Genomic DNA, 15402 nt, shown 5'->3' on the forward strand with positions numbered 1-15402 from the left:
TCGCTTGGAACAGTAAAATATGTAAAATTCTTTCATTTAGTTTGCATTCCGGGGTCAGTTTAGAAGCTTACATCTACAAAAATAAAATACACGCCTTGTTTGGTTCACTTCCTGAGCCGAATCGCTTTCTTGATTCAGAGTCGAATTCACTTTCTTGATACAGAGACAAGTTCGCTTTTTTGATTCAGAGTCGAGTTCGCTTTCTTGATTCAGAGTTGAATTTACTTTCTTGATAGAGTCGAGTTCGCTTTCTTGATTCAGAGTCGAGCTCGCTTTCTTGATTCAGAGTCGAGTTCGCTTTCTTGATTCAGAGTCGAGTTTGCATTCTTGATTCTGATTCGAGTTTGCTTTCTTGATACAGAGATGATCGCTTTCTTGATTCAGAGTTGAGTTTGTTGTCTTGATTCAGAGTCGAGTTCGCTTTCCTGATTCAAAGTCGCATTTACTTTCTTGATTCAGAGTCGAGCTCGCTTTGAAGTAGACTACTTCTTCTTGTGTCCAGCAGCAACGTGATCTATATGAAGTCCATACATAATTTTACGCAGTTCTTTCCAGTATATTTCCAAGTCTTTCGTGTGGTAACAGTTCCAACAGAGGACATATCAAGAGGTGGTCCATGGTTTTTTGGTCCAACTTGCACAGCTGGCATCTCCAGTGAAATATCCTCCAAAGTGGACTGAAACCATGTCACTCTTGGATAGCACAGGCATTTGATTCCTGGATTCTCCTTAAATGTACTTCACCGAGGGAGACAACACACCAGGGTTGGATTTAAACTGCACATGCCAAAGCACCTGTATAGTCGTTTGAAGCCAGGTGATCAGACAGATATAGAGTAGGAGATTAAAAATCCTAATCTCATCATTACCACTGATCTATCTACTTAAAACACTCAATAAATCCAAATTTGAAAGTTGCCATAAGTGCTACTGAAGAACTTGTGTGAGTGATATTCTCATTTTCATTTTCTAACATGTCACTCAATCACAGATTTGGGACATCATCATCATCTAATTCATGTTTCCAACAGCAGCATATTTAAGGCTTAACTCGCCTATACAGGCAAGAAAAGTCTTTTAAATATGATTGGGCAAATCCCCCTAAACAGCTTGAAGCCGAGTGACATTTTGTCCTCATTTCTGCAACAGTTCTGCCAGATATGATCCATCATCTCCAGTTAACGCAAGTGTTAATTACTTAGGCTGCTTGAGCCTGGCTCCCGATGCTCTGCGCTCAAGCAATTCTCCAACAAATGCTCGGCAGTTTCCAGGCTTCATATAAATAGAAATTTAATTTCTGTATGTTTATCCTGACATCCTCAGTAGCAAAGGCATATTCCTGAGTGAATTGATTATTACCTCTGTGAACTTCAAAATACCCTCCACTCGACGTGTGCATGAAGACATGAAGTCTCTTCTTTCCTCAGGTTTACGCTGTTTGCAGCAGACAGACAGATTCTTAACCATTTATTTCCATTTTATTCTCTCTCTTTTTATTCCACTGTTATTATCTTCACGTCTTACCACATTATCTCATTTTGCACACCCCTACACTGATCTCAAGGGCATGTCGAAACATACTTTGGTAAAGAACAGGTGTGTCTTTCACAGACTCTAATAAACGATGTTTTAAGAGCAGTTGTTGTGCGTTGTATTGTAACAGTAATAAGCACAGTCCGCATTACAGGAAGAGCAGCCAGAGATGCAACAATTACCTGCTTTATTTACTCTTAAACTAACAAAAAGTCCAGAAAATTACAAAACTACAGGACAAAAGAGATCTCGGTGTGGACCAGGACAAAAACAGAGATGCCTAGGGAATCTAACTCTTCCATAATGCTAGCAACAATGAAAACATCAACAAAAAGTAGTAATCAAATTAGCTAAAAGAAAGGCTAAGACGGCTAAAGCAGGGGTCAACACCTGGTGGAAGGCGGTCAGGATGTGGACTGAACCAAGCACTCAAAAACACTGTAGTAAAGCTTATCGACTGTAAACATAATGTTTGAAGGTGCTAACGTGAGGCACGAGTGTAGAAAAAAAAACCAAAACAAACACATTCACTTCTCATTCCTGTATTATCTACAGCCAGGAAGGAATCACTAATAGTGCTAAACGCATTAAAGTTGAAAACCGCTAGCATTCGGTCATGTTACACACCACACAGACCTTTGTAAGGAAGATTTTTTTTTTGATGTAGCCGGACCTTAACTGAGTAAAAAATTTTAAAAGGTCAGTCAGCAACAGAACTCTAAACATTAAAGCACCATGGTCAGTTAAAGTCCATGTCTAAGAATACCTAGCTGTAAATCTTCTCTTGCTTTGGTAGTTATTTAGAAACACACAGAAATTGTGTGATTTGGATGTCGTTTCCCAGCAACAGTAACGCGCTGTCGGTAAAAATCCATGTCAACATGAAAGCCAGGTTGTCATACTACAGAAAAACGATGGATAAGCCAGGCAAGAGAGCTAAGATCAGGAGAAGATACAGTATTGTTGGTGGATACAGCCAGAAACAACTGTGAAGCTGCAGGATTGGTCAAGTGTCTTGAGGGGGTACTGATCAAAATTTCAGTAGGAACAGGGTCAAACCCCTGCCCAGGCCTGGATAAAAATATCTTTTGAAACAACTTATCACAAGAACCAAGTCTCAGTCCATGACCCGCTGAAATAAAGCAGGTACAATTGGCTAAAACCAAATCCACCGGAATCTGAACTCGCTACATTGTTGTGGCTTTGTCAGAATTTGGTTCTGGAGGAACAAAGCACCGCAGAATCTATTACTGACCCTTGATTCAACCAAATACTAGTGAAGTAATGATGCATAATGACATCGCTATATAAAAATGTGACATTGAGGAAACATTAGCATTATGCATCTAATGCGAATGCACTGACTGAGCACCACTGGTCTAATCTGTACATTCCATAGAGTTGCAATATATAAAGTGCACACTGGTCACATGATTGCGTTCTTTCTTGGCGAGTCTGCACCATTACCGGGAATCATCTGCACTCCCATAGCTCTGGATCACGATGACTGCCATACACCCACATCAAACCATTAAAAAGAGAAAGAGACCACGGAAGTTGGCCATTTTAGCCGACTTTGCAGCTCTATTTCCACTTAAAATGACACCTCAAGCACTGCTACGGAGCTCACTAAGTTTCAGTCAATTATTTATTTCTTTTTAACATATGCTGAACCTGTAGTACATTTTGTTTCTAATAGTAAACTACTGTTCATAGCAATATTTTATTTATTTAATTTTATACAGACAAAAAAAAATGCATATTGTTTTGCAAAGTTTATGATTTGGAAATAAAAGAAAAGGAGTCTTTTCAGTCATAATTCTTCTTCATTCAAACTTCGAGAATCGAATCGAATCGAATCAAATCGTGAATCTAGTATCATGATTCAGATGGGTATACCCCTACTACATACCAAGGCGGTATATGGTATGTTATAAAGCTCTAGGACCCAGGACTGAACTCTGATAACCCTGGCGTCAGCCTTCCTCACTCCCCAGATAATATCGGTCGTTCCAAATGATATCTGCTAATACTATTGATTCTAAATGATGAGGACGAAATAAAGTCCACTATGTACTGACGTGAGCTGGTTATGAATGACCACTCAAGTGTGGTAATTTATTACTGTGCTACTTACTGTGCCGAAAACCCACGTACACTCATCGTTGCACTACTTAAACTAAAACTCCACTTTATGCATCACTCTTTCATCGCTCATATTTAGCTTTCAGTAAATATAATAAAATTAACATATCACTGCAGTACTCCTGACATTTTATGGCTAAAAGACATGTTCTACAGGAACATGAGCGCGCACAGGAAACAGAAGCCCTGGGCCACTGATAGAAAGAAAAGGGAGGAAAAAAAACAGCCAGGAACGCAAGTGAAGAGGTAAGGGAAAAGGGCAGGAGCAAAATGAAGGAGGCAAAAATGAGCACATGGAAGAGGTCAGAGCTACATGGAGAGAGAGATGGAAAGTGGGAATCTGTGATGGAGGTCAAAGATCAAATGTTACTGGTACATGAAACTTCAATGCTGACAAGTCTTCTGGGATATATGAGAGATACCGAATACTGGGAGTGAATTTGCATTACTGTCTATACAGCTAATATGGTTGATAAGGCATGTGAAGAAATCTATTTATATATAACTACTACATAAAAATATACCCAATAAAGTTGCATTAAAGATAAGGATCGTCTGAACAGGTTCACATGTATCTGAATTAGATTACAAAGTGAAGTGCACAAGCATAATTGCATTGACAGCAGTATTAGACTAAAAGACTAAAGTGCTGCTGCATCAGATGAAGCCATGGCTAATCCTGCCTTCGGCTAGAGAACGGCCCCTCAACTTGGATTTTGTACTCGGAAACTCAACCCTGAGTTCATACCAACGTGGCTGCTCAAAGCATCATCAGTTTATTTCCCACTTTGTAACTCAAACACAGAGGTCGAAAGTTACGCAATTCCAATTTTTCGATTTCCCACGTCAAAAGGTAAGTCGAACGCGACCTAAATCCCGCCGCGCTATCAACAGGTTTGATTATCCAAAGTGGAAATGTGAAAGAAACTCATTTCATTATCAAATAAATCTTGGACGCCACTGAATATCACAGAGTGAAGTTGTTTTTCGGTGGATTTTTCCTTTAATTGAGGCCCAGCAGTGAAAGACCCTTCAGAAATCCTGCATGGGTGGACGTGTGGGTTTCCCTGGGAAAGACTCTTCCCAGGGTCTTCCGGAAAGGAACCCCACCTTCGGATGGCAGATAGTACGCCGCACCAGTGCCAAGGTAGCGTGGGTGAGTGGGCAGCAGTGCACAGAGACGACTAGCAGCCGTGGGCACTGCCAGGCTTAGAGATGAAGATGCCGCCCGTGTCGTAATCATAGGCAGTGAGGGAAGAAAAAAGGAACGCGGAGATTCAGTAAAACAGAAAAAGAAGGGGGGGGGGGCTCACATTCAAATCCTCTCTCTCAACGCCCCCACACAGGTTTAAGCAGAGCGTATAAAATCATTCAGAGAGAGAGAGAGAGAGAGAGAGAGAGAGAGACACATAGGAGTAGAGAAAAGGAGCTTGAGCAAGAAAAGATACAGAGGTAGTGGTTAACACCGGCGTGGTAAGCTTGCTCAGGAGATCGCATCCTGGCACTGTAATGGTTTAAAAACTTCATATCTCCAAGGAACCAAATCAAATAACGGCAATCCTGACAGACGTCTTCATAGTCTCGTAAGCCAAAGATGACTTCCGACAGCCCCCGGGGACTGGCACCCAAAAAAGTTAACATGATTTCAGTCAAAGGCGACCAGTAAACGACCCAGTAAAACCAGCGAGTATGAGACATTAGAGAAAAACGGAAAAGCTCTGAACTTCGGAGACTTTTAAATGTCACGTTCGAATGAAGCTTTCAAAATGAAATGAATCTGTGCCAGCACTAACACTTACACATCATACCAATTCCAAGTCTGTTCACAACATTCAGGACACTGACTTCAGTGCCAGTTATGGCTCAAAGTCCTCCAGTTTGAACTTGAAAGCGCAGTGATGACGCGAAACGAGCCTCTCTTTGCTATACGGTGAAGTGGGATGTATTAACATGTTAATCGATGCAAATGGTTTTGCTGGCCATCTGATCCAGTTCTATTTCTGTGTTAGAGCTGTAAGCTCATAAGAGCATTTTAAATATGCTATTTCATATGAAAATGACTGATCTGCTTGCCTTATATACAAATGTAGATCGCTATAGGCCTTGAGATGGAGCCTAGAGGAAGACTCTATGTGTCTGTGAGTTAGTTTTTTTGCGTATGTTTTATGGAACCATGTTCTGTTAATGTTATATATAGCTATATCTGACACATTTACATTATACATTCTGACACCCATGACCCTTGACCCTGCTTCACCTTCACGGTTGTCCTTCCTTGGACCACTTTTGGTAGGTACGAACCTCTGCATACCAGGAGAAGCTCTGACCCGGTCGTCCAGCCATCACAATTTGTCCCTATTCCCTATTCCTACTTCCAACACATCAACTTCGAAATCTGTCTGTTCGCTTGCTGCCTAATAAATATATCCCACACCTTGACAGGTGCGACTGTAACGAGATAATCAACGCTATTCGCGTCACCTCTCAGTGGTTTTAATGTTATGGCTGATCGGTGTATATGGTTCTTCCCCAAACTGTTGCCAGAAAGCTGCCAGCCTCTTAAATTTACGATGATACACAGACATATCAAAACACAAGTCTACTACTACTAACTATCACCGCTTGTATCACAAAAACGTGAATACAAAAAAGACACACACGTGAAAACACTCTGGCTGATCGATATGGATGGCATGTGCTTTAAAGGATCTGCTTAAATTTGAGTTCGGAGAAAACTTTGAAGGCTTATAGACTCATTTCTCCATACAATAAGATTGAAGATGTGTTGATTCTGCAGCATTTAGATAGAACAGAGCACCAATAGTCCTCCGTATTCGCTCTGACCAACGGCCGTATATTTTTATACAGCGTGACCTCGCGCACGCACCCGAAGCACAGTCTCCTGGCAGGTCTACAGAGAACAGAGAGAAACAAGGGACAAAAGACGTCAGAAAGTGAATTAGAGTTAAAAAAAAAAAAAAAAAAGCCCTAATTTAATCAAGTGAGAAGAAACGAATTTGTCTTTAATATTGCGTAGTGAATATTAAAATCTTAATTACTACGTACTGAATATTAAAATCTTAATTACTAAACTAACAGTGACTCTATGAAAGGGATGAGTGTGCCGAGTGAGTCGTCTGCATGTGCTGTTTCACCCAAAGCATGGCAGTGACGTGTTACGCAAAGCACTTGTTTATCCAGATTGTTTTTCAGGGATCTTCAGAATCACTGAAACATTGCTATGACTAGGTCTGGGCGATAGATTTTTACAAAGATTACGTCTCCAATTTTAAGATCACAAAGTTTTGTGTTGCCTCCAGTGTCATTGCAATTACTTAAAAACCCATCAAACATATCATGGCGCTGATATCATACCGTATCATCGTATAGTTAGCGATAGCTACAATACATTTCTGTTTAAACCAGCCAATAAGGTCGACGGTTTCTTTTTAAGGTTCGTCACAGTGCTCTCATGACGTCCTAATATGCTCTGAGTTATATATTAAGTAGTTGTTTTTACACAGGATTTCAAATATTGGGTATTGTGGTACAAACACGGTACGTGGTAAAGCAGTCATTCACAAAACATCCGCTGGGAAAATATACCGTAGCTCTCATAGCACCGGCCAAAATATTAGTATACTGTGATTCCTACTTCGGCACATTTCTCATCGATGGTTGAACACTTGGCCTATAGAATAGATAGGATGCACCGAGAACGCTATTACCGCCTTCCTGTACGAATCACGGGTACTTTTCCAAATTTGTTGAGAAAACACACTACAGTAAACAACATACTGCAATACTGCACTGAAAATTCTTACACAGCGTCCATATTTATTGAACAAAAGACAACAGCGAGGGAGCGACATAAATTCTGTAATTTCACTGGCGATGTCAGATCAGAGCGTCTGATTCACTGTGAAAAACAGCCAACTGACAAAAGTCATTTTTATTATCTCCGTGCGTCAAAGATATTTGAGGATTTGAAACATGGCACAAGCGGAACACCACAAGTGTTGGTACACAGTATGCTGCCAATTATCTGTTCCCCAAACTGAGAACATGTGGTATCATTGCAAGACACAAACCAAGAGATTTTAACAAGGATTTAATACATTAACATGACTGCTAAGAATCACACACACTTCATTTACTATTGTTTTTTTTGTTTGTTTTTTCCTGGCATACAATCAAACCTGGAATAGGTTTTGATTTTGTTGTTGTTTTCTTTTCAGAAGAAGCATTTCAGAAGTTTGGGATTCGAGAAAAGATGTGTGATGGTGTGATCATTTTGGCAAACGACTGCACTTTACATGTTGGCGTGTAATAAATACATTATGACACTTGGATTAAAATGCGCCTCTCTTTTAAGAAATTTCGCATTCGAGGGATATCGATGGAATGGATATTGCTCCTTGAGGAAAAGATAAAACTATCCATGTGTTTAACAATTGTTATTAAATGCGTTACACACTCTCAGTCTTTACACAGATGGAGTGTCTTGTTGATCTCATATTTCTGTTAACTTGTACCTTCTCATGATGTCACTAAATCTGGCCCTGGTTTTTTTTTTTTTTTTTTTTTTTGGGCAGTCCAGTCCGGGCAAAAAACATTTAATTCCGTCAAGTCTTCTCGTTGCTTTACTTGATATCATTCTAAAACCTTTCTGTCACGTTACAGAGGTAGATACGGAAGCAAGCGCAGATCTTCAAACAGTTTAATAAACAAGCATACAACCAACAAAATAAAGACACTAAGACAACTCGGCAAAATACTGTGGCGAAGGCTAAACATAAACTATCAAACAAAACATGGTACACAGGTCAAGATAGACAATACGTAAGACGAGGAAGCGGTACAAACAGTGGCTATATATAGGAGTGCTCGTTAAACAGAAACGTGATACAGGTGCAGGTGTTCATGTGACAGCGATGTAGTATGGTGCAGTGGCTGCTGGGAAATGAAGTCCAAAGTTACCTCCTTGATATATGAAACTTTCCTACCGTGTTCGACGATAAGTTTATGTACTTTCTATGGTAACCTTTTTACCTTCTGATAAATTTGATTAAAACACTAGCTACTAATTTAAGCAGCTGTCGTTGAACATTCATTAGAAAGCTGGTCAAGCAGGTGTCTTGGCCAGCTGTTGTTTTCCAACGTCTTTATTACTTCAATAAATTGAATAATAAATGCTTGAGATTTTCTAACTGCCTTGGCGTCAGGGAAGCAAGTGGGCTCAACACCAAGAACCATCACGAGCGCACCTGAGACGAGCGTACAAGTTCAAAACGGTCGCTTACTTTTGCTAACAAACCCGGCTGGTTCAGAAGAAAGGAGTGGAGAGATATGTTACCTTTCCCACATTGCTATTAAACCACCATTAAGGATGCTAGGATGTGTGTTCTTTTTCTCACCGTTATACGAAAAGCTGTGGGAATTCTGACCTTTCCTCTGTAGGGCACAGAGAGAGAGCGGCTGAGCAGAGAGTTGCCTGCTGTGCGGAAAGCTTTTAAAATGAACTCAGACTTAATCGTGATAAATAATATTTAGAGGTAGACGAGAGGGAAAACGGCACAGGCCTTTGGTCTCGAATCCAAATTTCATTGCAAAGAATTAGGAGCAAATTCAAATAAAACACTTGCCTTGTCTTAGATGGATTCACGGTCCGAAAGTCGTTGCTTTAAGTCATTACGGAATAATAATTATAAAGCAATTATTATTATATCGCTATCGTTCATGATACTAATTCTAGGCCTACTCCAGAATCTGAACAAAGTTGGTCACGTATCAATCAGAGGCTACTATAAATCAAAACATATCACATCGTCGCAGATTTAACGGCAACATCGAACTGCATTAAGACACAAAATCACATCATCATATGAAAGCCTGAGCATTACACACATATTACTGATGATGTATTACAGAATCACACCAACCAGTACCATGAAAGCCCTTACCAAATTCCAAACATCTACTAGGAGAGCGTATGTATCACAGTCTGGAGTTATGTAAGAATTGAATAAAAATTCATTTTGTTTATTAGAAAACTGGTAGAAGAATCTGGCCCAGGTCCTGCTGTTTAATCACCATGGCACAAGATAAACACACTGGAAAAAAACAACAACTTAACTTCATAGAAAGGCTACTTATTTTCATCTGTCAAATTCAAATTTTGTATTTCATATTATTACCTGATTCTGTTTTCTACCTGACAATATGGGAGCTCTTCCATTCCAATGCTAGCCCTAAATTTTTTTTTTTTTTTTATAAACACATCAATTCCACCATCATTAGAATTAGTAAAGTTTGACTCTGCTTGCGTTTGTTCTGAGGACCCACGCGTTCTTTTGTTAATGGAAAGTCAAAAGGACACCATCACAATGATAAAACATGGACTGATACTCAGAAATACCAGTGCATCTCAAAAAATTTGAATTTCATGGAAAGGTTAGTTTTTTCCTGTAATTTAATTCAAAAAGTGGAACTTGAATATATTCTAAATTCATTACACATAAAGTGAAATATTTCAAGCCTTTTTTTTGTTTCGTTTTGTTTTACTCTCGATGATTACGGCTTACAGCTCATGGAAATGAAAAATCCAGTATCTCAGAATATTAGAATAAAGAATTTATAATACAGAAATGTCGACCTGAGAAGACTCTAATCAGTGAATTAACTCAAAACACCTATAAAAGTTTCCTGAGCCTTCAATCTCTCAGTCTGGTTCAGTACACAAACACAATCACGGGGAAGATGAAAGTAAATGTTGCATTAGATTTGGAAATCAAGGTCCCAGAGTCTGGAGGAAGAGTGGAGAGGAACAGAATCCAAGCTGCTTGAAGTCCAGTGTGAAGTTTCCACAGTCAGTGATGATTTGGGTTGCCATGTCATCTGCTGGTGTTGGTCCACTGTGTTTTCTCAAGTCGAGAGTCGATGCAGCGTCTACCACGAGATTTTAGAGCACTTCATGCGTCCATCTGCTGACGGGCTTTATGGAGACGCTGATTTCCTTTTCCAGCAGGATTGGCACCTGGCCACAGTGCCAAAACTACTAGTAACTGGTTTGCTGACCGTGGTGTTACTGTGCTTGATTAACCAGCCGACTCGCCTGACCCGAACCCCATAGAGAATCCATGAGAGACCCCAGACCCAACAAAACAGACGAGCTGAAGGCCGCCATCAAAGCAACCTGGGCTTCCAGAACACCTCAGCAGTGCCACAGACTGATTGCCTCCATGCCTTGCCGCATTGATACAGTTATTCATACAAAAGGATTAAAGCCCCGACCGAGTATCAGCGCATAAATTAACATACTTTTCATCAGGTCGGCATTTCTGTATTATAAATTCTTTACTCTAATATTTTGAGATACTGGATTTTTCATTTCCATGAGCCGTAAACTGAAATCAACAATATTAAAAAAAATAAATAAAAAAAAAAAAACAGGCTTAAAATATTTCACTTTATTTGTAATGAATCTAGAATATGTGAAAGTTCCACTTTTTTAATTGAATTACAGAAAAAAACCTCACTTTTTCACCATATTCAAATGTTTTTGAGATGCACCTGTACTTCTAAGTTTGAGTCAATTATCAGCTTTCATAGACTCGTTAAAGAATTCAGAGCAAGAATGGAGAATAAAGTCAGGTGAAATAAATAAAAATAAAAATAATAATCAAGTGACCCAAAATCCTGCACCAGCGTGTCAATCCCTCTCGCAGCTCGGTTAAAACTGGAAAAAAAAAAAAAAAAAACAGTCAAATAGGAGTAGTGAATGTGCTGAAGTAATAACGGGCAGATGGATATAAGCACCAATTAGTTGATTAAAAAATTTCTGAGCTCACAGAGCTTGTAATTAATGTAATTCTCTCCTGTTACCGTTATAAAATATCATTAGAAGCAATATACAATAATGGGGCGGAATATAAAATGTACAGAGAAACTCATTACCTTGATGGCACTATTACGATTTCTAAACGCAGCACGATAACATATGAGCGCTTGGAGTGAAAAAAAAAAGAAAGAAAGAAAGAAAGAAAAAAGTGAAAACCAAGTTCACATCATGTGGAGGGTTTAGTCATTACTTCAAAGGCTGAGATAGAAATCTGTTGTTTTGCATGCCCCTTTGCTTTTGTTTTGGGTAATGAAAGCCCATTGAGAGGCGGACATGCTGGACCACTGCCCATTCCGCTCCGTTTCAATTACCCAGCATGCTTTCAGCGGGGTAATGAGGTGGGTGTCACTACGGGGCAAAGTGACAGCCAGTGCCTGCTGCACTGCCGCTTGGCCTCTCGTTTCCGCAGTTATCAGCTGCCAATTGAAAGGGTCGAGAGGGCAGCCGAGTGAAAAAGATGAGGAACAACAGAAAAAAAAAAAAGAGAAACGAGAAGGAAGACCTACCGCAGACCAGCGACAGGCTCACATGGAGTCGCATTTTCACAGCAGACCTCCAGCTACCGTATGTTTTCATAAGAGTCAGTGAAAAAAAAAAACTGTAGTGGGAAAAGGGAGAGAATTGCATTTCAAAGCCCAGTAAATAAAGTTGGTATTGATTTAATCGCACGTGTAATTCGTTTTGCTGTCTGACACCAAGTCCAGCAATAAAAGAGAATCATGTAGGACAGCATAACAGATAATACCACCATACATCAATTGGAGTTCAGGAGACATTAGGGCGATAGATCACCTTCAAGCCAGACTGCTTAGCTACGGAATTTATAAGCTAGCTCCTAAAACTGAAGTGGCTTTCAATTTTAGTTTTCAATTTATAGATACTCTATGGTACTTTGCTGCTGTTCTCCTCTAGGCTTGATTCTATTTTATATTTAGTTTACTGCAGAGGTTCTACCATGACATCGCCATGCAGCCGCGACTCAACCTCCATTACAATTAAATAGCACAATATCCAACCAGTTTGAATCGTTTCTAAATAAAATCTGCACTTCCAGTTCATTAAACACTGAACAAAAAAATGGCATGTTTTATATTGCTATGATTGAAAAACAAAGCACGATAAAGTCCTAAAGATTAGACTGAAACGATCAGGATTCCGTCATCGTGACAGAAGACGTTAATCAAAATTTTCTGATGTTTACTGGGTAATTAATTCACAAATAGGAAAAAATCACTAATTAAAGCCTTTATAGAAACACTGCTGTTTAAATAACACCCTAGATTAGCACAGTTGCATCACCTTGACTCACCTCCGTCTATCAATCAGCATCTAAAAGGCTTACAGTCCACCCCTTCTTCTGCCTGATCTGAGCTTAATAATTAATAACAGCATGACCCAAAGTACAGAAGTAAAGAAAGTACCCAAAGTCAGCTATTTAGCATTAAAAAGCTGTGACCTGCTCCCAAATCTAACACCTGTCGAACCTGCCTTTAAACTTTCCCCATTGCTCACGTGTACAAAAATGGTGGATATACAGTGAATATACTCTTACAGTTAGACGTGTTAACATTGCTAACAAGAAAATGCTAGCAGGCAGAGAGAAGACAGCCTGGATTTTATCACACGTACTGTACTGTATGGGCTGGAATGATATGATAAATCCAATTGTTTGCATAAGTGTATAGTTTCTATGATCATATTGTTCTGGTTCTTGTCAGATACTGCATACTGGATAATCAACTGAAAGATATTTACTGTTGTTGGCTTTTTGGCAAAGTCAATTCACACGTCGACGTTTTCCTAGATGAAGTCGGCTGGAAGCGGAAGTAACTGCTAACAGAAGCAAACGCACATCTTTTCACGTCCAGCGTCCTTTCCCCTTCGGTGTACCGGCTCTTTATTCGTTCCAGCTTCGTTTTCAAGTGTCTCCTGTACATCATGGCAAGAGGTTAATATCTGAAATGCCATATCGAAACCATCAAATTTGGCACCTCTGAATAGTTTAATTTAAATTTTAAAAAAAGGAGATTTTTCATACTGTCATATTGGTATAAAAGGATCATCTTAACATGTTTGTTTATATGACTACCTGTATATGAACATTACTTCCCAAAACTTGTATAAACTTTTTTTTTTTAAACAAGTGTAAAATATAGTAAAATGTATTAACTTGAAGTAAGAAAACGGACAAGCAGTATGAGGTACTATCAGTTTTAGAAATACTCTGTTTGTACATTAGATGAACGTCAATCCAATCGCACATCATTAAAAATAAAAATATTATACATATATATATATATATATATATATATATATATATATATATATATATATATATATATACATATAAAATCAAATATTTTGTGAAAATCCAAGGAAAGGTTGAAAAATTGTCCACACGAACCCAAAAGGAACAGTCTTATGCTTAATAATAATATTCTGTCCTTGTTCTTTGACTGTACATTTCTCTGTACATGTGTAGGATTCTGTGCCTATACAGTGGAGTACTTGTGCCACCTTCTGGCCAGAACATCCTAAAAATATGGGTGAGGACAACAGATCTACATAAATGCTGCACTACATATAGAAATATGATAATGCGGATAAAGAGGTCAAGTAATCAGGTTATGTCAATTTTATCCTATTTCGAAATGATTTTATTCAGAAACTCTTTAAAGCCCATAGGAACGCTGATTCTTATAATGATAATGAGTCTTTATTGGTCACGTATATATTACAGCTCAGTGAAACTGTTTTCTTTGCATACCCCAGCTTTTTAGGAAGTCGGGGTCAGAGCGCAGGGTCGGCCATGATATGGCGCCACTGGAGCAGAGAAGGTTAAGGGCCTTGCTCAAGAGCCCAACAGTGGCAGTTTGGCAATGCTGAGGCTTGAACCCCTGACCTTCTGATCAGTAACCCAGAGCCTAAGTCATCAAGCCACCCCTACCCCCATAATTAACATGTGATCCTCAACAATGTCCAAGATCGATTTTGTAATGAAATTCTAAAGTTGAATTTTTTTTGCGTTTCATCGACAGTCTATGTTCACTTTCCTACATTACCAGCGATGCCGTTCAACTACATCTCTAAATTAAGTGATGCAGCAGCGCTTTAGTACTCGAGTCTATCCAGCTCTCTCACCTCCTTTTCTGTACTCTCTGCTCAAACAGATCACCTTCCCAAGCATCGGTTTTCATGCTAATACCACTGTCAACACCGTCACCTCGTAGATCGCTAACCAGCCGAGAAGAGTCATAACGCTGACGTAACTCAGCGCAACTCCGTTGTACAGCGGCATTGCATCCTGGATCTTTGAGGCAAACATTTGCACCAGCGTCTCCATATTACTTCTACTTTACGTCGGATTTCTTAAAAGTATGACGCTGGAATAGTGTGAAAACAATTAAACTAGTCTCATCCCTTGTTTTCTAGATCACCGAAAGAATTTTTCTCCTATTAAACTCCGTTCCAGCGATTTCAGCACGCTAACTTCTCTGAGGTATGACAAAAATACAGCACCAACCGAATATTTCAATAGAAACATGTTTCCTGTGTTTCAGGATGTAGGTTTTTTCTTTAAGGCTTGGCTGTACAATCAATACATGCACAACAAACAAACCAGCACGAGTCAAATCCGTCAGTGACTTCGCACTGTCTCGTCTTACCGTCTTAGCCGTGTCCAGCCGAACCTGCGGAGGTCCCCATTCGTGACTGATCTTCTCTCTGAACTCCTGAGGGATGATCATGCAGGAACGAATGTCCACGTCTGGATAACTTAACTCTAACCCTCCTCTAAAAAAAAAAAAAAAAAAAAAAAAAAAAAAA

The 15402-nt window shown here is 39.4% G+C and overlaps 1 protein-coding gene across 1 annotated transcript in view; it reads right to left on the bottom strand.

Annotated features, from left to right (window-relative positions):
* The window catches only part of LOC108265749 (phosphatidylethanolamine-binding protein 4), a 105916-nt gene that overhangs the window by 89611 nt on the left and 903 nt on the right, over positions 1 to 15402 (bottom strand). Inside the window, exon 3 of the mRNA XM_053680107.1 lies at positions 15243 to 15369. Within this exon, the coding sequence (XP_053536082.1) occupies positions 15243 to 15369 (127 nt within the window). The remainder of the gene's footprint in view (positions 1 to 15242; positions 15370 to 15402) is intronic.

The sequence above is a fragment of the Ictalurus punctatus genome, chromosome 5, assembly GCF_001660625.3.
Source record: "Ictalurus punctatus breed USDA103 chromosome 5, Coco_2.0, whole genome shotgun sequence".
Taxonomy (NCBI): Eukaryota; Metazoa; Chordata; class Actinopteri; order Siluriformes; family Ictaluridae; genus Ictalurus; species Ictalurus punctatus.